The following is a 24,777-nucleotide window of genomic DNA, read 5'->3' on the forward strand; positions in this document are numbered from 1 at the left end:
ACAAGGGGAAGAGACCACACACAAGAAGAGGAATCTCACAACTGGAAAATGTTTAAGTGGGTGAAAGGTTTTGTTCATTATCTTAATTCACGTTTTCCATTTCTGTTGTTCTAAAGAGTCATAGATTTATTATAAAGTAAAATAATGAAGCCTATGGATCAGTGGTTGTGGGGGGGAGGTGGGAAAAAAAATCAACTTTTTTCCTTTAAGTTCCTTTCATTCCCAGAATATAGGAAGAAGAGAAAGGATGAAGAAGAAATAAAGGAAATTTAGGCAACAATACACTTGGAAAAAGTAGCTCTCAGAACAGTGTCTTAGTTGAACAGAGGATGTAAACATGATAAGCAAAAGCTTAAAATGCCTTGAAATCAGAGGAACATTTTACAGGGTGGCTCAGATATTACTGTGAGAATGGCAGTCAATTAGTGGAGAAAGATTATGCTAATAAATGGTGATTTCTTAAAAAAAAAAAAAAAAAAGCTACCAATCATCCACCCAATAGTTTGCTTCCATTCTTTTCTTGATCCTTTCATACATCAGCTGGAGTTGGAGTAGGGGCCACCTGACAGTCTCCAGTTATAAGATGACTCTTGAGTGTACAACCTAGAATGGATGCCAAAGACAAAGTTTGCTTGTTTTTTAAAAATTTTCACCGTGCTGGGTCTTCATGGCTGTGCGAGGGCTACTCTCCAGTTGCGGTGCTTGGGCTTCTCATTGCGGTGGCTTCTCCAGGCTCTAGGTGGCTCTAAGTGGGGGCTTTGGTAGTTGCAGCATGCGGTCTCAGTAGTTGTGGTGCGGGGGCTTAGTTCCCCCCGGCCAACCCCGTCGTGTGGAATCTTCCCAGACTAGGAACTGAACCTGTGTCCCTGGCATTGGCAGGTGGATTCCTAATCACTGGACTACTAGGGAAGTCCCAATAGTATTTTGATTATGTAAATATTGCAAGGGAAAAACTAACCCAAGGTGAGCCAGAAGTTCTGTGTGATTGAAAGGTGATTCAGTAAGCTTTCTGTTCAGGAAAAGAACCAAGCCCAAGATTCTGGGAACTTTCTGTGATCTGGTGGTCGAGGAGGTGTTCAAAGAGAAAGTTACCTAGGAATGATATAGTCAAGGTGGAAGGGTATATCTAAATAAAAGCACTGTGACCAAAATAAAGAGAAGTTTGGGGCTTCACTGGTGGTCTAGAGGTTGAGAATCTGCCTGCCAATGCAGGGAACATGGATTCGATCCCTGGTCTGGGAAGATACCATGTGCCTCTGGGCAACTAAGCCTATGCGCCACAACTACTGAAGCCCACATGCCCCAGAGCTTGTACTCAACAACAGAAGCCACTGCAATGAGAGGCCCATGCACCACGACAAAGATTCCCCTGTTCACTACAACCAGAGAAAGCCCACTCTCAGAAAGCCCAGCAACGAAGACCTAGCACAGCCAAAATACATCAATCATCTGAAAAAAAGAAAAAGACAACACTCTGAGGATGAGAATCCCCCATGGGCAGCTGTAGACACAAATATTCTATAAGGGCAAGCAGAATCATTTTCTAGTGATGTAGATGGGATATCCTACAGAAGAGAAAGGGGAAAGTGCCAAGGACTCAAGACAAAACAGCTTGTGGTGGTGGTGCTCAGGGAAGGTGAGAGGTGGGAAGCAGGTAACAGACCAAGGGCTACTCACCAGTGATGGCACTGAAAATTCATGCACATACAGGGAACTATATTCAATATCCTTTGATAAATCACAATGGAAAAGAATATGAAAAAGTATGTATGTATAACTGAATCACTTTGCTGTACAGTAGAAATTAATACATTATAAATCAACTATACTTCAATAAAACAATTTTTTAAAATGTCTACATGGACCTCCAGATGGAATTTCTCCTATTTATGAACCACTCTAAGAATGCAGAGGGAACTGTCCCCTTAGGAGTGGACTTGAGATAAGAGAACCCAGATCTAAATCCCTTTTCTTGAACAACCAGACTCACTTATCTTCTATTTCCTACCACAAAGGGCAGTCTGGGTCACGTGTAAGAGATGGTTGCCCGAGGCCAGTCAGGCAGATTTTCTTCCCTAAGGGGACTTAAATCACTGTCAGTCTCCTTGTGGAAAAGTACAAGTTTCCCCACAGATCATGAAGCAAATAACTAATTGATCTCTAGGGAACTGTCTTTCTCCCAGTAACTTGAAGCTTAATTGCAAGATCTTCACAGATCAATGGGGTCATCCTTAGATTCTAAAAATAAATTGGCTTCTTAAAGATACATGTATTGCAGCATTTTTGTATGAGAGTGTTGAGAAATCAAGTAATACAACTGCCAATCTCTATTATAAGCCAGAAAATTTGATTTAGAATAGTATGGAATCTTACCATTGTTAATACACAGACATGCCACCGACAACTACATTTCTCAAAGCCCTTCGCTTCTCACCCTCCCCCTACCATCTGAATTCATATAGATCCCGCTTCGAGGAATACGTGTGACACAGCATGTGCCAAAAGTGGACAAGTGTCCTTGTTGCTAGAAGATAACTCCCATCTGGGGGCCCCTGCACTGAAGACTACCTTATCTCTCCCAGCCACCTTTGCATAGCACAGAAGTGAGACAGCTAGAGGCTCCCAGATGAAGTCTAAACGTTGCCCACATAGCTTAGTAAATATTTATTAAGTATGCAAGATGATTTTCCACGTGTTGACATCTACCATTCTAATAACATCATTTGAACTTAATGAGTCTTCGTGGTATTTTTAAATTTTATTTATTTTTGGCTGTGCTGGGTCTTCATTGCTGCCTGTGGGCTTTTCTCTAGTTGCAGAGTCGGGGCTACTCTCTAGCTGTGTGCAGGCTTCTCACTGCAGTGGCTTCTCTTGTTATGGAGCACGGGCTCAAGGGTCCACAGGCTTTGACAGTTGCAGCACACAGGCTCAGCTGTTGGGGCTCCTGGGCTCTAGAGCACAGGCTCTATAGTTGCTCAGTTGCTCTGTGGCATGTGGGATCTTCCTGCAGCAGGGATCAAACCCTTATCTCCTGCATTGGCAGGTGGATTCTTTACCACTGAGCCACCAGGGAAGCCCTTTCATAGTATTTTACTGCTATCCTCGTCTGCAGAAAAGGTAGTAAGGAAACTTTCTGGAGGGCAACTAGGCACCATTTTTATCAAGAACTTAAAACTGTTGGGATTAGCAGATGCAAACTACTACATAGAGAATGGATAAACAACAGGTCCTACTGTACAGCACTGGGAACTACACTCAATATCCTGTAATAAACCATAATGGAAAAGAATATGAAAAAGAATGTGTATGTGTAATTTTCCATTGTATGTATATATATGTGTATATATGTATAACTGAATCACTGCTGTACAGCAGAAGTTAACACAGCATTGGAAATCAACTACACTTCAATAAACTAAATTAAAAAACCTTAAAACTGTTATCCCACTTCCAGCAATTTACTCCAAGAAAATAAACACAAATGCCATGATATAGGCATAAGGATATTCATTGCAATATGTATAATTGTGAAAAAAAGAGCACACAAAATGATAAATAAAACAAATAGTTTAATTAAGATATACCCATAATAGGGTATTATAAAACTATTAAAATGACATTTTGTATGAGAAAGTGCTTAAGATATTAATAAACTGAAATGCAGGATATAAAACTATATATGGTATTACCCCAATTTGGAAAAAATTATACATTTAATATATTTGCACACACAGAAAAAGACTAGAAGACAGTTGATCCACATGGAAGAAGTTTGAGTTTTTTTTTATAGTTTATGACTTCCAAAGTTTATTTTATCAGAGAATAATTTTTTTTTTTTAAGAACCAGAAGCTAAGAGAACCAATATTTGAAATACCCATCATGTGGAAGGCACTGACCTAGGAATCTGACCGATTATCTAAGCTCCAGCAGTCAGGAGAGGTCAGGTAGCCCAGTGGTCAAGAACCTGCCTGTCAGTGCAGGGGACACGAAGAGATGTGGGTTCGATCCTGGGTCAGGAATTTCCCCTGGAGACGGAAATGGCAACACACTCCAGTATTCTTGTCTGGGAAATCCCATGGACAGGTGCTGCAGTCTATGGGGTTGCAAAGAGTCAGACACGACTGAGCACACACACACAAGCATCTCAATGCCTGGTTTACAGATGAGAAACTGAGGCTCCGTTATGGAAGCCTGGAATCTCTATTTGCCCAGGTGCCTTGGACTCATGCCCAGGACAGTGCCCATGTCCCCTGCTGCCCCACATGCCTCACCAGTATGGTTCCTAGTAGGCCCACGGGAGGGTTGCAGTGAAGGTCACGGACCAAACAGAACTGTGTATAGTTTGCCCTAGAGAAAGGCCTTATTTTGCATTCTAAACTCTTCATATCTTCCTCCAGTAGACAATTTCCTCCCCCCTGGAAAAGAAACACAGGCCTCTTCACTGGGAAGGTTTGAGCTCCACTGAGAAACAGTTTTTATCCATTTGTCCAGCTCCACATGCCTGCGCCCTCTGAGACCATGGTATCTGCTGTCTTGCTTATTGGTTTGGCATTGTCAGGCTGTGAGCAGAAGGACAGGGCAGAATGTCACACCCCTACCCCTTCCACCAGCTGGCTTCTTGGTCTCTGCCCTGGATACTAAAACCAACAGGCTGTGTCCTCTGGCTCTCAACCTGAGGAGGGGGACAGCAAATATCCCAGCTATGTGACCAATCAGGACTACCTGGCAGCATATTTGATCTTCTGTAACCTTATTTTGCCAAACAGTCGGGACTCCAGGCGGCTGGGAGGCCCATTCTAACCCTCAGCCTAATTGTCGGCTGAGTTCCAGGTACTGCCTTGGTGAAGGGCGTCCAGTCCCCCCGGCTCTCTTCCAGGTAGGTCCCCAGGGACACTAACTGCAAACTCTCATGGAGGAGAGATGGAATTTTTCTCTACTTTTCTAAGGATGTTCATCACTTCCTATTCCCTCCCTGAGGCAGAGACAGGAAGTGACTTAGATGGGGTCAGTGACATTCAGGACTGGAGCATGCTGCCTGGGTCATACCACAGTTCCTGAATTAAAGAACAGAACTACCTAGGGGCTTTTATCTAGGAAGAGACAGAAGGGGACATGGGGAATGACACATGACATGCAAAACAGGGGGAATAAACTGGTCCTTTCTGAAAAGACCCTTCATCTCTCTCTGCAGTCACAAAAGGGGACTACATGTTCAAAAAGGTTACAGAAATACTGGGTTAAACAAAGTTTAAAAGTTCCTATAGGACTTCTCAGAACCTTTAAATGCTCACAAATACTGTAAAGGTATTATAATGAAAAGGGTTTCTTAAACCCCAGTCAGTTAGAGAACTAAGGATTCCCTAAGCACCAGGAGCCCAATGAACACACTGGAAGTGTGTTACAGGGTGGGCCTGTAACACAGAAAAGGCCCCAAATAGGCCATCTGCACTATCTTCAAAAGTACAGTAGGGCTGTGGCACTGCCGTTTGTTAGCGGTGGAAATACAAAGAATGCTAACTTTGAAAATAAACAACTCTTGATGCATTAAAAAAAAAAGTGCAGAGTTGGATCAAACAAGGTTGTCATTTTGTATTCTCCCGTCTGTACTCAGGAGTTTATGGTATTTTTCCACTTGCTGGTCGAAGACCCTGGAAGAAAATCCCGTCTGGATAAAGTCCACTGGAGTCAGAAGGTATTTGAGTGCCAGGCCCCTGAACTCAGGAGCCAGAAGAGGGGCAGCCTCACTGCTGGGAGACAGGCGAGAATCCTGGCCCATCCAGGCTCTCTGGTTCTCTGTGGCTGCCGAGGCCACACTGTCTCCCATGCGTACCAAGTAGGGCCCTACACCAATTTCCTCCCCAGTTTCCAGAGAAAGGAATTTCTCATTTGTAGACCTTAAGTGCACCGGAAAACCCGAAGGGGTAGTTACTACAGTCACCATCTTCTGGGACTCAGAGGAAGGGACTGCCCCCTCCCCTTCTCGGCAGCAGACATCTGGGAACGACTGCTTCTTGACTTGCAAAGGATGGTGGGAGGGCTGCTTCTCAAGCTCCCCAGCCAGGTTCTCATTCTTGGTCTTCTTTGAGTCCCTGTCAGCTTGAGAGTGATCAGCATCTTCCTCAAGGGATTCAAACACGACACCCTGGGTTCTCAGTCTCTTGAGCTTCCTTTCTAAAAACAGCCAGAGAAAACTTGGATTTCTGGAGGAGGAACTCATGTATTGCTGTACAGAGTCTGGAATCAGGGGCACAGAGAGCCTGGGGCTCAAGCTGTCCTGAAAGTAGTCCCTACAGGGTTGTCGCCGGACAATGGGCACCACCTGGCAAGGTTTTAGTGCCGCAACAAAGACACGGAGCTCCGAGTAGGAGGAATGGTCAGAGTAAGGGATGACATGGATATTCGGGTGGGAGCGGTAGATCTTCCGGCTGGTGGGGAGGATGGCAATGGTAGGGTGGGTCTGGTTCCAACGCAGCATGGCAGAATGGCAGATCTCCATGTGGTCCACAGCATGGATGCGGCCAGCCTTCTCCTCCACTGTGAACACATCTGCCAGGCCCAGCAGCTGTACCAACTCCAGGCGCCGAGGACTCAGTACCACCCAGGTCTGAAACTCCAGGGCCAGCCGCTCCAGCAGTGACTCTTTTCCCAGGCTGTACAGTCCTGAATAATGTTAAAGAGATTGGGGAAACTAACAAAGGAAGACAATGAAGCTATGTTACTGTAGTTGTTCAGTTGCTAAATCATGTCCAACTCTTTTGTGACACCTTATGGACTGTAGCCCGCCAGGTTCCTCTGTCCGTGGGATTTCCCAAGCAAGAATCCTGGAGTGGGTAGCCATTTCTTCCTCCAGGGGATCTTCCTGACACAGGGACTGAAGCCACGTCTCCTGCACTGGCAGGTGGATTCTTTACCACTGAGCCACCAGAGAAGCCACAATGAAGCTTTGTGCTTAGTCACTCAGTCGTGTCGGACTCTTTGCGACCCAGAGGACTGTAGTCCACCAGGCTCCTCTGTCAGTGGAGGATTCTCCAGGCAAGAATACTGGAGTGTGGGTTGCCATGCCCTCCTTAATGAAGCTATGGGGGAATCCTAATAAACCAAGTGTTTAATAAAAATACCCAAAGTTAATGGGACTATCCCCTGTTTGTGTATCAGGAAGGAGGTGCATGTGAGCTAGGTTTATGGAGGATGGGGCTCCCCAGGTGGCTCAGTGGTAAAGAGTCCACCTGCCAATCTAGGAGATGCAGGCAGTTGGGACAATCCCCTGGAGGGGGAAATGGCAGTCCACTCCACTATTCCTGCCTGGAGAATCCCATAGACAGAGGAGCCTGGCGGGCTACAGTCCATGCAGTCACAGAGGGTGGGATGGGACTGAGCACAGATGGAGGATGGGGTAGGGAGAAAGTTAACACAGAATCCACTCATTCATTCAGTTCAGCAAAAGAGCGCACCCACCAAGTGTTTAGCAGTGTGAAAACAACAATCTCAGCCCTCAGGGAGTGTCATCCACATGAGGATCCAGAAAAAATGCATGTTAGAGACATGCACACAGTATTATGGGGCACAGAGAAGTATCTACCAGTTGATGGAGTTAGGGAAAACTTCCTGAAAACACTTAGCTGAGTCCTGAATGATGGGTCCAAGTTAATCTGACAAGGGAAGGGGATGGCAGAGAACATTTTAAGTGAGGTCATTTCGGTGTTTCTAAGGTAGAAAGAAATGGGTAAGAAAGGACACTAAAGAGGTGAGCGAGGGCCATATAACAGGGGGCTTTGCATGTACTGCTAGGGAGCTTGGATTTGATTCTGTTAAGTGAAGGTGAGTCACGGAGGAGTTGGAAGCAGGAAAATGGCTAATTCAAATCACAGGATCGGAGCAGGGTTTTAGGAAAAAAAAAAGTGGCAGCAATGTTATTTGAAGGCCTGGACAAGACTATATTGAAAGCAGAAGTACCAGTTAGAAGGTCCAAACGGTACTTAGAAAGAAATGGAGGCCTGAATTTGGATAATGCTTATGGTAACAGATACAGGAGATGCTATTTAAACAGTTGTTCACAGACCTTTTCTGAAGGTGTATTTCAAGTCAACAGTCAGATTGTGACCTCCTTTAAAGAACCTGTATTTCCTTTATATCTACTTTATTCCTCATCATGGTTCAAAATCTCACTCTTTGGGCACAAATGTAGCTGATTTCTCTCTCCCTATCCCCCCCACCCTTTAAAAAAAACCTATTCTAGGCCCTTTACTACTAGACTTTAAACCCTCATATTTTATTCATTTTTCTATTCCCACTGCCTATCAGAATATTTGACACATAGTATGGGCTTATTGTATATCTGAAAAATTAATCAAGCCCTTCTGTAGTACCCTCCTAGCCAGCTATGCTCCTCTAGGAAAATTCTGTGTTAAAAACTCCAATAAGACTTAGGACTGGTATTTCTTCATGAAGTCAAGCAATCCTGAAAGAGAATATCTCTCCATCAATTTGGTGTCACTCTGGAAGGTATACAATTTGTTTTCAATGCCTCTGTTTAAGCCTATTTTGAAACTCCTTTCAGAGTTGGGGCATATCCTTTTAAAATATTCATTATGGTGGCAAATCTTCCTTTTGTGGATTTATTACAATTTTGGAAACAATCAAAAAAGTCATTTGGCTTCCCTGGTGGTCCAGTGCCTAAGACTCCACGCTCCCAATGCAGGGGGCCTGGGTTCAATCCCTAGTCAGGGAACTAGATCCCACATGCCACAGCCAAGACCCATCACAGCTAGATAAATTAAAATTTTTAAAAAAGGTATTTGGAATTAAATCTATTACATTTTAAAAAATAAAAACTGATTTTCATAAACTATCCTAAAAGGCAATTCCAGCTGCAATTTCAATGTATCTAATTAAAAGCTTAACACTCACTTGAGCATCTACATTCTGATAATCTGCATTCACTTTCTAATAAATATTTATCAAATTCCTCTATCAGGCATTAATCTAGGCATCTGGCATATATCCCTAAGTGAAACAAAGAGCCTGTTTATTGTGAAATTTCCATTCTAGCAGGGGGAGACAGATAATAAGAACTAAATACAATACATACATAAACTCTGGAATACATTATAAAGTGATTACTGCAATAGTGTCCCTCTCCTACTTAAAACCCTTCAATAGCTTTTTGACCTAAGAGCAATGGTTGCATTTAGGATCAAGTTCAAAATGGCTTACAGGCACTTCAGCCCCTCCTGCCTTTCCAGCCTCCTCAACCACTATGCACCTGTCACATGGCTTCTTCTCTGTTCCACAAACACATAAGACTTCTTCCCACCTCCAACCATGCTCTCAAGGAATAAATGTGTGTGTGGCAGAAGTGGGGATAGGCAATCAACAATAAGCAACAGTACAGGAAAACATGAAGTCTGTGGGAAGTTGAGTGCCATGAAAAAATGAAAAAGTTGAATTGGCTTAGGGGATCTGGGGTTGGGAATGTGGGAGCAGAGATGTACTTTTAAATAATAAGGTCAGGGTAGATTTCATGGAGAAAAGGAGATCTGCACAAAGACATGAAAGATGTAAGAACCCCCAAAGAACCTAGATTCACTAGTTCCATAGTGAGAGAAAAAGGAAAACCCTCACCAATTTTTATGTTATGTTGTGGGTGCTTTCGAATGAGCTCAACAATCTGGCGGGCAGCTTCTTCTTGGGAAGGAAGAACTAGGTCTGGGTTGCAATTGGTATTGTCTAGGTATAAGGTATGAATCTGTTTCCCCGGTCTCAGGGCTGGCTCCTTCAGCATGGATGGTGTATACCGAAAATCACCTGGGAAAAAAATATGGGAGGCATAGTCAGAGACAAAAGCATAGAAGACAAGCCTCTCCCAATTCCAACAGCAGATGGGCATTTGCCTATTGGCATCTTGGAAAAAACTAGTCTAGCAGTGATCTAATGTAGCACAGTTTCTTTGTGGAAATGTCTCCATCGTGCTCCTGCATTTTCATTACTCTTTGCAAAGTCTGTACCCTTAAAGAATGAAAAATCAATTGAGAAAGGGTCATTGCGCTCATGTGACATGAAGCTAGGAGGCCTCCAGGCTTCTACTATGAATCAAGGCTACTCAAGAAAAGCAATGTTGGGAATTTCCTGGCAGTCCAGTTGTTCGGATTCAGTGCTTTCATTGCTGGCAGGACTGGTTCAATCCCAGGTTGGGGAACTATAATCTTGAAAACCATGGGGCTTGGTCAAAAAAAAAAAGAGTGTCTAGGCTGGGAAAGTGGGAAGGACCTCTCTGGAAGCCGACCTGTGTAGAGGATGGTTCCAAAGTATCCTTCAAAGAGAAACATGACAGAGCCGGGGCAGTGGTTGGCATCCAAGAGGGTGACGGTCATGGTCTCTCGCCCAACTTCATCTAGAGGCAGGACATGGCTCTCACCAACCTCCAGGGCTCGGATCCACTGCTTAGATACCTAAAGAAACAGCAGGTCATCTCAGGAAACACAGACGCCTCTCCCTGGTACCTCCCTGGATCAGAAGCTGTGATAGGGATCACAGTCCTCTTTTCCTTCTCCATCTCTCTACCCCATCCTTCCTACAAGGCTAAATTAATAGTCCAGAAAGCAAGTCTATTCAACCATTCCTCAACTTTCCAAATAATAATCCCTTGGAGTGCTGTGCTTAATCACTCAGTCGTGGCCAACTCTTTGCCACCCCATGGACTACAGCCCACTAGATTCCTCTGTCCATGGAATTCTCCAGGCAAGAATACTGGAGGGTGTTACCACGCCCTTCTCCAGGGGATTTTCCCGACCCCGGGATCGGACCCAGGTCTCCCGAATTGCAGGCGGATTCTTTACCGTCTGAGCCACCAGGGAAGCCCTTAGGGGGTACCTGTGAAAAAAATTCCAGCCAGATTTCCAGGACCTGCACCAGCTGTGTCTACTGATTCAAATGCGGGAGGAGGGAGGCACTGGACAATCTATTTACTCAGAACATTAGATGAATTCTTAGGAGCCAAGTTTGGAAAACACTGGCCTAGCTTACGTGAAGAAGTAGGAACAGTTTCCTTGAAAGGCCTAGAAGTCCTCCCCAGTTTTATCGCTGAAACATCCCAAGCCAGCCAGTTGGAAACCACTCTTGTTCTGGGTTTAATATATGCATTTCTGGGTTCCCCAAAACTGTCGCTTTTGTAAAAATCAGTTCTCCTGGCCACAACTCTATGACTCCAAGACTGACAGATCGGAAGGCCCCACCCAGAGGCCGACTCCAGCCCCCCATACCTGTAGGTGACGGTGCAAGAGGTAAGCCGTGATTGGGGAGCAGTAGAGGGGCCGGGTCCAGGTGCTAGTCAGACCCACCGTGTGGTCCGAGTGCATGTGGGTCAAGAAGAAGAGTCGGGCGGAGCCAGCCCGGCGCAGGCTCCAAAAATCCACAGCGATGGGCGTATGAGGGATCAAGACCCCGTTCATGGTGGCGGGGTTCGAGTCACCAGTGGGTTCTTCATGGGAACAGAGTTCCTGTGTGAGGCTCCTACTATGCCGCCCTGAAAAAAAACATGCTCGGGCATGAACAGGGCTAGAGACCGTAAGGAAAAGCCAGCCCAGTGAGGGAATGAATGGCCAGATTGGGCAGAAAGAAGGAAGTGACCTTGCTGGTAGGAGTTTGGGTGGAATCTCAAACCGCAGAAGGCGCCCAACCAAGCGCCACTCCCCCGAACGCGCAGGACCAGGGACTGAAGCCGGGCACTCAAAGCGCGCGCTGCTGGGCGGAGACAGGCCGAAGTAGCCAACTTCCGATTGCCCGCAGCAGCTCCACCAGAGGGAGCCGCGCGGCAGCGCCGGGAGGTGAGAGGTTGGGGGAAGGGCACCCAAAGGTCGGGATCCAGGCTGCTCTCGGCGCTCACTGGGAGAGGGTGATTGGCAGCTGCTCTACGCGGTCCCTCTAGAGGAGGCGGGACTTCCGCAGAGAGCTTGATTGGGCCTCAAGGTGACGGCAACCGCGTGGAGGCGCAAGAAAGGCTGGAACTGGAGAGGGAGGGGTTCACGGACAGTTGGCTGCCGGGCTGGAAATCAAGCCGAGGACCTAGAGGTTGGGGAGAGCTCTGTGGGCGGGGCGAACCAGCCTGCAGGTCCCGGGATAGAATCGCAGAGCCTCGGGTGGGCCTCTCCCGGAAGCGAGAGGGTTGAAGTTGAGTATGCTAGGTCCTGGTTGCGGGCCTTGGGGAAGACAAGGCTGGGGCAGAGATCGCGCCTGTTGTCCCTTCACTGACTGACATTTCCTTTACCCAGGTCCCCACATCAGGGCTAGAAGGAGCCCGAGTTCCCTAGGGATCTGTGGAAACTGCCCCGTGACTGTTGGAGAAGATGCCGTATCTTGGCTCCGAGGACGTGGTGAAGGAGCTGAAGAAGGCTCTGTGTAATCCTCACATTCAGGCTGATAGGCTGCGCTATCGGAGTGTCATCCAGCGAGTGATTAGGTATCACCTAAAGCCCTATCCCCCATTGCCATCCCCAGCAGGCCTCTCTCCCCATGGCTGCGCAGAAAGAGTTAATGAACTTTCATACATGGCAGTTGTACGGTTTGGCCTTTCTGCTGCTCTGGAATGACATCTAAGTCTCCCTTGTGGGGCATATTTTTCTTCTTTTACTCAGCTGGGTGGTTTCATCCATATCTTGAACTTGTACTGCTGATCTATATCTAGTACAGACGTCCTTTTTTATCCTCAGACTCACACATCCTATTGCTTGCTTGGCATTTCTGCCTGGAGATGTCTTCAAAGACACGCAAAATAGCACCTGCATTCTTCCCTCCAGCTTCCCAGACCTGCTCTTCAGCTTGTATTGTGTTGATAAATGTCACCACCCAGCTGACCAAGTGTGGGAGTCAGTCTTGATGACACCTGATCTTCACTGCTGAAGTCAGGTGGTATGGATTTATGGTTCTAAATATCCATCCTCTTTTTTAAAAATTGGCACTGCTGTTCTGGTTTCTTTATAAAAAGGAATTGCAGTAGTTTAAGAGTAGGTCAGGGCTTCCCTGCTGACTCAGTGGTAAAGAATCCACTGCCAATGCAAGAGACTCCAGTTCCATACCTGGGTCAGGAAGATCCCCTGGAGAAGGGAATGGCAACCGACTCCAGGATCCTTTCCTGGGAAATCCCATGGACAGAGGAGCCTGGCAGGCCACAGTCCATGGGGTTGCAAAAAGAGTCGGATGTGTCTTAGCAACTAAACTACAACAAAGTATCAGGTCATCTTGAGTGACTAAAACAACAGCAGAGTATTAGGTCATCTTGCTCCCATTTCAGTTAGAATGATTTTCCAATATATGAATTTGACAATATATCTCTTGCCTGTAGCAAACTTTGTATCACAAACTTTAGCATGCACAGAAGTTTTTAAGAATGCTTTTTAAAATTTTAATGCTTTTTAAGAAAATGTAAAGATTTCATTCAATCCAGTAATTCTGATTTCAGTAGGTGGGATGGAACCCAGGAATCTGCATTTTGAACAGACATCCCCTCAAATTCCTATAGAATAAAGTCCAAATTTCTTACCATAACATCCAAGGAACACCCTGTTAACTACCTTCAGACTGTCAAAAGAATATACCATTCTTGCTCATGTCCACAGTGTGTGTCATTACCTATCTACTACACTTGTCTGGAGCTCCTGCTAATTTGGCTCAAGTATTACTTCTTGGCAGTGTTAGATACCCACTGCACCTTATCTGTTATTTCTGTTGTAATACTTATCAGTCATTCTGTAATTAGAGGTGTCCTTGTCTGCCTGCTTGGTAGATTTGAGTTCCTTCAGATCCGAGAACATGCCTTCCTCAGATTATGTCCCCAGAACACATCCCTGGAATGTAAAAGCTGAATGCCATTGCAATGTATCAGTACTAGGAATTCTGTAAGTGTTTGTTGAATGAATAGAAGAACGTTTATTGCAGGCCGTGTTAAGTTTTTATGTGATATGATAGAAAAGGTAGACCTGGTTGCTTCCCTCTAAAAGGTCACAACCTAGTTAGCTATCCAGGACATGTATAAGTAAAAGGCTTTCTGTAGGTTGGTGGTGGGGGGTTGGGGATTATAAATTTTACTTTTCCCTGCTGTGTGTTGGTTTCAGGCACATGACTCAAGGGGTGGACATGTCTGGTGTTTTCATGGAAATGGTGAAAGCTAGTGCCACTGTAGATATTGTTCAGAAGAAGTTAGTTTATCTCTACATGTGTACCTACGCTCCTCTGAAACCAGATCTGGCTCTCCTGGCCATCAATACACTGTGCAAAGACTGTTCGGACCCCAACCCAATGGTACGAGGGCTGGCATTACGGAGCATGTGTAGCCTCAGGTGAGCACACTCTTCCCTTCCTGCATCCCAGTGGCTGAAGAGTTCATGTGGTCACAGGCAGATTTTTAATGATGACAATTTATTTGAGCTTCTTAATACTGGGGAAAACATGGTTGTAACCGGAACTCAGGCTGTCAGCCATTACTTTGGTTTAAAAAACTACATAGATGATTTTATTTAGGGATTTTTTCTACCTTACTCTCAGTGAGATGGTTAAAGATTTCTAAATGTGTGTGTATTTTAACTTGCCTTTGCAGCATTATTCCACATGAAAAGTCAAGTGATGCTTTTTAAGTTTGGCAGCAGCTTTCTTGAGTTTGTTGAGAAGAGTCTGACCAATGCATATTCAAACATCTACTAAACCCTCTGTTAAGTGAATAGGGGCTAAATTATGTCAACACTAGTACTTTAGGATCTGGCTGACTCCAGAATGTGTTGCTTAGGATGCCTGGTGTGCAGGAATATATCCAACAGCCAATCCTCAATGGTCTGCGGGATAAGGCTTCATATGTCAGGAGGGTAGCAGTCCTTGGCTGTGCCAAGATGCATAATCTTCATGGAGACTCTGAAGTGGGTAAGTTGCAATGTAATCTATCATCCTCAGTACTTATTTGTGCTTCCATTATATGACTTTGTAAAACATTATGTCGTTTTGGTAGAAAATAATAATGTGGTTCTACTGGATGTCCCTTTTTTAAAATTTCATTTTATTTCTTAAATTTATTTTTATTTGGAGGATAATTGCTTTACATGTTGTGTTGGTTTCTGCCATAGAACAACATGAATCATCCAGAAATATACAAATATCCTCTCCCTCTTGAACTTCCCTTCCACCCTAGGTGTCTCTTTTAAGTAGGATGCAAGGCTTGGTATTTTCTGAGATTAAAGAAGTCCTTTCTTTGGGGTTCAGGTGAAATTCTTTGCATCAACTACTTAGGATAGTCTGGACATGGCAATTTTTAGCCTTGTATGCTGTTACTGCCTTTGTTACTTTTGTGTAATAGCAGAGAAGTTCAGTTTTGTCTGCCTGGAACTATTATTCTGGCTCTATCCCCATGACTCTGAAGCTTCTGTTTATATGAAATCTTTGTTCTTTTGTAGATGGTGCCCTGGTAAATGAATTATATAGTTTGCTGCGCGACCAGGATCCAATTGTGGTTGTGAACTGCCTGAGGTCTCTAGAGGAAATTCTGAAACAGGAAGGAGGTGTTGTGATCAATAAGCCCATCGCCCACCATCTCTTAAATCGGTTTGGATGCCTCTGTTCTCTTTTTATCATGATCAGATCTGCATCTCTGCATCATAGTGGGATCTTGTTGATGTATTGAATGAAGGAGAGGTTCTTGAACAATTTCTGTAGAGCAGTAAAAAAAAGTTAACTGTAACCATTAACCACCTCATGTTTCATTGTAAGTTTTGTGTTTTTTGGTCTTAGTTTCTTTTGATAATATAGAGAGATGGCAGAAAGATCCTTCGGGGATAGGTTCTGTCCCTGCAGTCATTATGTCCCCCAAACTAAGCCATTCACACATACTATCTTACAGTATAGAGAGTCTGGGTCTAGGGTATAGCAATCATGTCTTTGGCCCTAGATGAGTATGCATTTGTACTGTGAACTCATCTTGTTATTTAAAGACTTTGTATAAACTTTAAGTAATATGTAAAAAGAATAATTCGATTATGGTACAACCTATTTTTAAGAATTCCCCCCTTATTGTGATGAGCAGATGACTAGTGACAGAGCAGTCGCATGGAGGTGGTCCTAATTTTGTTGCTAACATAGCCCATTTGTTTTCTTTTTTGGATAGAATGTCAAAACTGGACCAGTGGGGCCAGGCTGAAGTCTTGAACTTTCTGCTCCGCTACCAACCCCGAAGTGAGGAGGAGCTGTTTGACATTCTCAATCTGTTGGACAGTTTTCTCAAGAGCAGCAGCCCAGGCGTGGTGATGGGAGCCACCAAACTCTTTCTGATCTTGGCCAAAAAATTCCCCCACGTGCAGACCGATGTGCTCATGCAAGTCAAGGGCCCTCTGCTGGCTGCCTGTTCTTCAGAGAGCCGAGAGCTCTGCTTTGCTGCCCTCTGCCATGTGCGCCAGATCCTGCACAGCTTGCCAGGTCACTTCAGCAGCCACTACAAGAAGTTTTTCTGCTCCTATTCGGAGCCGCACTACATCAAGCTCCAGAAGGTGGAGGTGCTGTGTGAGCTGGTGAACGACGAGAATGTGCAGCAGGTGCTGGAGGAGCTTCGAGGGTACTGCACCGACGTGTCTGCCGACTTCGCGCAGGCCGCCATCCTCGCCATTGGTAGGTGTCTGCTGCTTTTCCTTCGTGAGAGCCTACACCAAACAGCTAGAGAGCTGGGGAACCACAGTGAGCAAAAGGGAATGAGTCTTGCCTCAAGGGAAAGTATCTAGCACCAAAAACTTGGGTCAGTGACTACGAATAAGTGGAGGAGGACGGCTCTTTTGGTCAACACCAGTGTTGCCATGTCTTTCTAGGATACAGACTACAGGTGATTCAAACTATCACATGATTAATTCACTGATTTTAAAAAACATTTATTTATTTTGGGTTGCACTGGGTCTTAGCTGCTGTTCTGAGGCTTTCTCTAGTTGAGGAGAGCGGGGACTACTCTTTGTCGTGGTACACGGGCTTCTCATTGTGTGGCTTCTCTTTTTGTGGAGCATGGACTCTAGGTGCACCGACTTCCCTAGCTGTAGCTCTTGGGCTCTGGTGCGCTGGCTGGGTAGTTGAGGCTCCTGGGCTTAGCTGCCCCACGGCAAGTGGGATCTTCCTGGAACGGGGATCGAACCCGTGTCCCCCTGCATCGGCAGGCAGATTCCCATCCACTGTTGGACCATCCGGGAAGTCCAACACAATTTATATTGCCTTTTGTTGTACCTTACCGAAAATGCGTTTCTGTGTATCATCTTCCCACAGTCTTGTGAGACAGTCAAGAAAAGTGGACAAGTGGTTATTAACTTGGTTTTCAAGATGAAGCAACTCGGGCACAAAGAGGTTCTTAAATTGCCCAAAGTTTATATAGTTCCTGAACTGGGACTGAAACCCAGCTTTCCTGACTCAAAGTCCTGTGTCAATTCAACAATCATTTATTGAGCTTCTACTCTGGGCTACTCCGTATTATGCTGAGTAGACCAACATGGAGTAAAACCTAAGGCCTACAGACCTTTTCACACTACCGTGTCGGGAATTTAAAGAGCTAGAGTGAGCCACAGCATGAAAGCAGCTGGGGAGCTCAGTTTCGGAGGACTTCAAGGGAAGGAGGAGAAGGAACTCTCCTATGTAGAATAAAGTATGGCTATTTTTAGGGGCAGAGAAAAGGAAACAAAGAGGGAAGTAGAAATCCTGCCATCCGGAGGCTGCGGTCAAGTGTCCCAGCAGGAATACTCCTGTGTATGTGTGCTGCAACAAACTGGCTGCCACATAAATACCCTGAAAGTTTTCAACCTTGTTCAATGGGGAATTCATTTTTACCCAAGTTCTCTTAAACTCTTATTTCATCAAGCAAGGTGTGATATTTTTTTTTAGGTGTTTCCTGTGCTCTTTGTTTTTGGTTGATAGGAAATTGTTTTAGAATGAGGTGGTAATATTTGATTTAACACTTTTTCTGCTTTCCTTCCTCTGTAGGTGGCATCGCCAGGACCTACACAGATCAGTGTATGCAGATTCTAACAGAGTTGCTGGGGCTTCGACAAGAGCACATTACCACGGGTAATAGCTACCATTCTAGGATTTTTTTGTGTGTTTCGGAGGGGAACCAATTTCCTGGCCTGTGATGGTTTCTCAGAACATGTTTGTTGCTGAATATGAGAGATTTAAGTTTTTCTTTACGTCATCATCTGTTGCCATCAGAGGAGCATATAGACCTAACAGGGCAGGGAGTCTTCAGGTTGCCGTGAGTCTTCAAGGCTGTTGTATAGCTAATGAAGGGTGCTAGGATGACCTTCGGAGAAGGCAATGGCAATGCACTCCAGTACTCTTGCCTGGAAAATCCCATGGATGGAGGAGCCTGGTAGGCTGCAGTCCATGGGGTCGCTAAGGGTCGGGCATGACTGAGCGACTTTACTTTCACTTTTCACTTTCATGCTTGGAGAAGGAAATGGCAACCCACTCCAGTGTTCTTGCCTGGAGAATCCCAGGGACAGAGGAGCCTAATGGGCTGCCGTCTATGGGGTCGCACAGAGTCGGACACGATTGAAGTGACTTAGCAGCAGCAGCAGGATGACCTTGCTTGTCATTTCCCCACCTTTGTCCCTCTTTTTGCTTTACAACAGCAACTGTAAGCAGTGACTGCCAGGCCTGGGACTAGAATGACGCAAACAAGGTGCCAAGGATACAGACATTTAAAGAGGAGCTCACTATTATATAGACCATGGATAAACAACAAGGTCCTGCTGTACAGCACAGGGGTCTGTATGCAGCGTCCTGTGATGAGCCAGAACGGAGGCCTTCCCTGGCGGCCTAGTGTTTAAGAACTCACCTGCCAATGCAGGGGACACGGGTTTAGTCCCTGGTGTGAGGAGATTCCACATGCAGCGGGGCAGCTAAGCCAGCACGTCACAGCTACTGAAGCCCGTGCGCCTAGAGCCTATGCCCTGCGACAAGAAAAGCCACAGCAATGAGAAGCCCATGCACAGCAACGGGAGAGTAGCCCCCACTTACCACAACTAGAAAAAAGCCTGCACAGCAACGAAGACCCAGCACAGCTAAAACAAAAAGCCTTACGAGAAGAGAATATATATATATGTGTATATGTAATGTATATAGAGAGTCACTCAATCTCAGGTTCATGCAGGGGCTACCTCTGTGTGTCCTCTTGTGTTTTACAACCCGGCACCTTGCTCGCTTCACCATAGCCCCAGCCCAAGTGTCTCCATTTATACTTCAGAGCATCATTCAACAGCAGCACTTCCCCACATTTGTATATGGCTTTCCAGTTTACCAAGTGCCTTTACATACATTAATTCTTGTATCCTCATGGCAATCAGAGAAGAGCAACATTCATTTAAGAAATTGTTGCCCATGCCAGACATTTCTCAGGTGATCACTGACCACCCCCTTCAACACCCATTTTGCAGACATTCCCGCAGCCTGACTGTGTGACTTTTCTTAAGATTCCTTCCCACACGGAGGCTCTAACCCTGTGCTCTTGTGTTCTGAGCTGTGCTGCAGTGGTGGTGCAGACTTTCCGAGACCTGGCATGGTTGTGTCCTCAGTGTACGGAAGCTGTGTGTCAGGCCCTGCCCGGCTGTGAGGAGAACATTCAAGACAGTGAGGTAGACTACGATTCTCCTTTACTTCCGGATAAAGGGGAAGTGCTTGGGACCTGCTGTGAAATGGAATCTAATTATTCTTTCTATCCAGTGTCTGAAGTGGGAATTCTTAGAATCGATTGCCACCTCAGATTCTGTTTTGGGTGTATGCGGGATATAAATTATGAAAACATTAGGATTTAACTATGGTTTCCTTACAAATATTTTGATACCATTATTCTCATGTAACATAGTCATTATTTTGAACGAGAGATTTAGACCATAGGGTTTTCAGCTGGCATGAAAAGCAGAGTCATTTGTGGACTTTCTACATATGTTTAGGCTTCATCCCAGATCTACTCAGATATTCAGAAGTGGGAACCCTGGACACATAGTTTCAAGGAGCCTTGCAGGCGATTCTGATGTGCACTCTAGGTTAATCACCACTTTAATGGAGTAACTTAGGGAAATCTTCCAGTAACTTCCACTGAAGCATGAAACCCCAAATTGGGGCCAAAGCCCCAAAACTGAGGAATCTTTACTGCTTAAACAACATAGGCGTGAGAGTCATAAGTCTCCTTTTTTGTGGTATAATTTCATTCCTGTTTGTTGTAGAGAGTTTAGTAGGGGGTAGATCAATAAATGCAAGTTGAAGCAAATAAAATATACTTTTTCTGCTAACTCTAAGGGAAAAGCAAAACCTGCTGCTGTCTGCCGTCTGCTCTCGCCTGGGTTTTGGACAGCCAAATGTTAAGCATCTGTTCTTACTCCCTAATTCCCTAGGGGAAGCAGGCACTTATCTGGTTACTCGGTGTCCATGGGAAGAGAATCCCCAATGCTCCTTATGTGTTGGAAGACTTCATAGAGAATGTGAAGTCAGAGACGTTCCCAGCTGTCAAAATGGAGCTGCTCACAGCTGTGCTGCGCCTCTTCTTCTCTCGCCCGGCTGAATGCCAGGACATGCTAGGCCGCTTGTTACACTACTGCATAGGTAGGCTCTTCAGAGGGAATGGTACTTGCTGTGGCCAGCTGTGTATACCTCCTGGTGGCTCAGATGATAAAGAACCTGCCTGCAATGCAGGAGACCCGGGATTGATCCCTGGGTTGGAAAGATCCCCCAGAGAAGGGAATGGCAACTCACTCCAGTATTCTTGCCTGGAGAATCCCATGGACAGAGGAGCCTCGTGGACTACAGTCCATGTGATCACCAAGAGTCAGACACAGCTGAACGACTAACACTTTCATGGTCGGTCGTAGAGGTTCTCACAGCTTTCATTGTTCGATGAGCCGTGTCTGGGACCCAAGGAGAAAATGTCAACATTTTCTAGGGTTTCCTCCCTCCTATTCTGGTGGGCACAGGGATAGAAAGAATGTTTTTGTTTTTAATTAACTCAATCTGTTATCTTACCTCAGAGGAAGAAAAGGACATGGCAGTACGAGATCGAGGTCTCTTCTATTATCGCCTCCTCTTAGCTGGCATCAGTGAAGCAAAGCAGATCCTGTGTAGCCCTAAATCTGACCCTTCCCTCAGACTTTTGGAGGATCAGGCAGAAAGACCTGTGAACAGCTGGGCCTTGGACTTCAACACTCTGGTGCCAGTATACGGCAAAGCCCGCTGGGCAACCCTATCTAAATGCCAGGGAGTAGAACATCATGGCCCAGAGCTTCCTAACACTGCAGCCTTTCCCACATCAGGTAAAAATCATTCTTATTTTCTATCTTGTCGTGAAAAATCTTTATAGTAGAGAGTAAAGTAACCCAGCTAAACTTCAGATTGTTGCTTGAATTTTGTCTTTGTGAACAAGAAAATTTGCCATTGGTTATTTAAGCCATTTCTCCAAAGATAAAAATCACATTGTGTACTTTTGGAAATCTAGATTTAAAAATGTAGTTTCAGCAGACTGAGAGCATCTCTTAAATAAGCTTTCTGACTCTTGTAGGACCCCTGATTCCCGAAGAGAACAAGGAGAGGGTTCAGGAACTCCCTGATTCCGGAGCCCTTATGCTCATCCCCAATCACCAGCTTACTGCTGAGTGTTTTGAGAAAACTTGGCTGAGCCTCAAAGTTGCTCATCAGCAGGTGTTCCCGTGGCAGGGAGCAGTCCATCCTGACACCCTGCAGATGGCGCTGCAAGTCGTGAACATCCAGACCATCGCGATGAGCCGGGCTGGGACTCAGCCATGGAAAGCCTACCTCAGTGCTCAGGACGACACTGGCTGTCTGTTCCTAACAGAACTGCTGCTGGAGCCTGCGAATTTGCAAATGCAGATCTCAGTGAAACAAAGCGAGGCAAGGACAGAGACACTGAAGAGTTTTATTTCTGTTTTAGAAACTGTGATCGGAACGATTGGAGACATAAAATCATAACGGCTTCTTGTCTGTCCTGAGTGAGATGAATAGCTGTCAGAGTTCCTTAGTTTTTCTTATTATCACTGCTTGTAAGTCCAGATAATATCAAATGCAAAGGAGAAGGGGAATCTGGGAGTGAGGATTCTTCCATTTTTGTCCAAAGAACATTGACATGTTTCTCTCATACCTATTGGTTAATGATCCCACGTTTCCAAGTGATGTTGTAAAGGTTAATGTTGTTGGGGAGAGGGTGAGGGTAGAATTTGTATTCTTTTCTAATTAGTTTAAGGGATTATTTTACTAATTAAAGATGTCTGATGTGTCTGGAAACTGACAGGACGTGAGCTTGTAAAGGTCATCTTTCTCCCCTGGATTACTACAGTCAATTCCTACTGTTATATTTCTGCTGCTGCTGCTGCTAAGTAGCTTCAGTCGTGTCCAACTCTGTGTGACCCCAGAGATGGCAGCCCACCAGGCTCCCCAGTCCCTGGGATTCTCCAGGCAAGAACACTGGAGTGGCTTGCCATTTCCTTCTCCAGTGCATGAAAGTGAAAAGTGAAAAGCTCAGTCCTGTCCGACTCTTAGCGACCCCATGGACTGCAGCCTACCAGGCTCCTCCGTCCATGGGATTTTCCAGGCAAGAGAACTTGAGTGGGGTGCCATTGCCTTCTCCATAATATTTCTAATCATGCTTTTTAGGCCAGAGTTCAAAGCCCTAGCATGGTCTCCAAAGTTCCTCCTCTGTGCCATGTCTCAATGCTCACCAAAATACCCCGTGTTCTGGCAAAAGCAAAGCACTTGCAGTTCCCTGAATATACTCAGCTCTCTCTTATCTCTGTGCTTTTATTTCTTGCCTAGATTATTTCCTCACCCTCATATCTTTTTAAGTAACACTTAGTCTATCTTTTGGTGTTCAGTTCAGGTATGAGCTCTTTTAGGATGTTTTCTGTGACCCTCGCTGCCTTCCTTAGGGGTTTCATTCAAGCTGTGAAAGCAGTCAGTGCATATGTCTCGCAGTACTATTGAGGTGGCGCTAAAGGACCCACCTCCCAGTGCAGGAGATGTAAGAGGCGTGGGTTTGAACCCTGGTTTGGGAAGATCCCCTGGAAGAAAACCCATTCCAGTATTCTTGCCTGGAGAATCCCATGGACAGAGGAGCCTGGTAAACTATAGTCCATAGCGTCGCAAAGAGCCAGACTGAAGTGACTTAGCACAGCACAGCAGTACTATTGTAATTGTTTTCTTGCCACTCTTTCTCACGTTTAATTTTCTTCATAACTGACCACATTTTATACATGGAGACAACTTATGGCCAAAACAGATGTAATAAACTGATGGTAAAGTAAAAATAACCAGAGAACCCAGCATAGGAAAAATAAAAATACCTGTTAAGACCAGCTGGATTAGGGATGGGAAAGTATACAAATGTCCAGGCTGAAAGGGCCTACATAGTTGATACAGTTGAGGTTGTATTTAGCTTTGTAAGTGATTTGCATGCTAAGTAGCTTCAGTCATGTCTGACTCTTTGTGACCTCGTGGACTGTAGCCCACCAGGCTGCTCTGTCTGTGGGGATTCTCCAAGAATGAATACTGGAGTGGGTTGCCAAGCCCTTCTCCAGGGGATCTTCCCGACTCAGGGGTCGAACCTGCGTCTCTTGCGTCTCCTACATTGGCAGGCGGGTTCTTTACCACTAGCGCCACCTGGAAGCAGCCAGAATAAAGAGGAATGCTTGTGTAGTTGTCACCAGAGAGAAATAAATATTTCAATTCTAATTTCTAAAAGAAATTTACATGTAGTTTTACACGGATGGCACTGAATGGTATGTAGAATACTTGTGTGGCAAGTTAGTAAAGTGTTTCACATGACTTTCCTATGGTGTTCGTCAATCTGAACAGAGAGCATAATTTTAGTATGAAGCTTAGTGAGGGCATTCTTCAAGGACTAAAGACACTATGACCCAAATATCATCCAGCTTAACTCAAGGACTTCTACCTGGATCCATAGTTGGACTGCATATCCTTCAAATAATGCTTTGCCTATGATTTCTCTCAGCTAAGCTTTTAATAGGAGTAGAAAACAGATAGTGCTGAATTTTCTAGCAAGGACCTGGATTTAGTCAGTTGTCTGTCTCTGCCAGACAGTTTTTAAGGACAGTGATTATCTTTCTTTCCTTCTGTCTACAGTGCCTATGAGATAGTGGTTACTCAATAAATAGTATTGAATGAATGGCTGTGAGTTTTGAATAATTAGATTCTGATGGTATTTGTAGACTTGTGTTTGAAGTGTGTTTTGTTATATTGCGTTGACCATATAGAAGATAATAGATGGAATTCCATCTCGGCTAGGGTTTCTCAGAAGTGGTGCTACTGACATTTGGGGCCATCTAATTCTTTGCTGTAGGAGGTTTATCTGTGCTGCTGCTAAGTCGCTTCAGTCGTGTCCGACTCTGTGTGACCCCATAGATGGCAGCCCACCAGGCTCCCCCGTCCCTGGGATTCTCCAGGCAAGAACACTGGAGTGGGTTGCCATTTCTTTCTCCAATTTATCTGTGCACTGTAGGATAATCATCAGAATCTCTGATCTATACCATTAGATGCCCCCAAACCCCCGTTGTGGCAACTAAAAATATTTTCAGATGTTGCCAGGTTACCATGGAAGTGAAAAATCACCCACAGTTGAAAAAGACAGATCTGGATCCTGGATCCCCAGGGACTGGAAGGAGGAGGATCACAACAGCTTCAGAATCACTTTCCATATTTTCACTTGTTCAGTTAAACTGAATGTTTAATTAGGTACTAAAACAAAGTCGAAGTGTTAAGTG

The 24,777-nt window shown here is 45.1% G+C and overlaps 2 protein-coding genes across 7 annotated transcripts; one reads left to right on the forward strand and one right to left on the reverse strand.

The window, feature by feature from the left end:
* Positions 1 to 3,549: 3,549 nt before the first annotated feature.
* Positions 3,550 to 11,744, reverse strand: DCLRE1B (DNA cross-link repair 1B). The gene is made up of 5 exons (XM_070367470.1): positions 11,627 to 11,744; positions 11,260 to 11,522; positions 10,284 to 10,449; positions 9,623 to 9,805; positions 3,550 to 6,661 (listed from the first exon to the last, which is right to left on the reverse strand). The coding sequence occupies exons 2-5, from the start codon at positions 11,446 to 11,448 to the stop codon at positions 5,571 to 5,573; spliced, it is 1,629 nt and encodes a 542-aa protein (XP_070223571.1). The 5' UTR covers positions 11,449 to 11,522; positions 11,627 to 11,744; the 3' UTR covers positions 3,550 to 5,570.
* Positions 11,689 to 24,111, forward strand: AP4B1 (adaptor related protein complex 4 subunit beta 1). 6 transcript variants are annotated; one of them, XM_070367468.1, is made up of 11 exons: positions 11,689 to 11,823; positions 12,268 to 12,455; positions 14,107 to 14,331; positions 14,775 to 14,905; positions 15,433 to 15,580; positions 16,140 to 16,636; positions 17,981 to 18,064; positions 19,526 to 19,629; positions 20,389 to 20,596; positions 21,019 to 21,300; positions 21,546 to 24,111. In XM_070367468.1, exons 2-11 carry the CDS (start codon positions 12,343 to 12,345, stop codon positions 21,971 to 21,973), a joined length of 2,220 nt encoding a protein of 739 aa, XP_070223569.1. In that variant the 5' UTR covers positions 11,689 to 11,823; positions 12,268 to 12,342; the 3' UTR covers positions 21,974 to 24,111. The 6 variants fall into 6 exon arrangements, with proteins under 6 accessions (XP_070223569.1, XP_070223566.1, XP_014332515.1 ...); XM_070367465.1 differs by lacking the exon at positions 11,689 to 11,823 and adding an exon at positions 11,836 to 11,965; XM_014477029.2 differs by lacking the exon at positions 11,689 to 11,823 and adding an exon at positions 11,936 to 12,067.
* The last annotated feature ends 666 nt before the right edge of the window (positions 24,112 to 24,777 follow it).

Source organism: Bos mutus, chromosome 3 (assembly GCF_027580195.1).
Source record: "Bos mutus isolate GX-2022 chromosome 3, NWIPB_WYAK_1.1, whole genome shotgun sequence".
NCBI lineage: Eukaryota > Metazoa > Chordata > Mammalia > Artiodactyla > Bovidae > Bos > Bos mutus.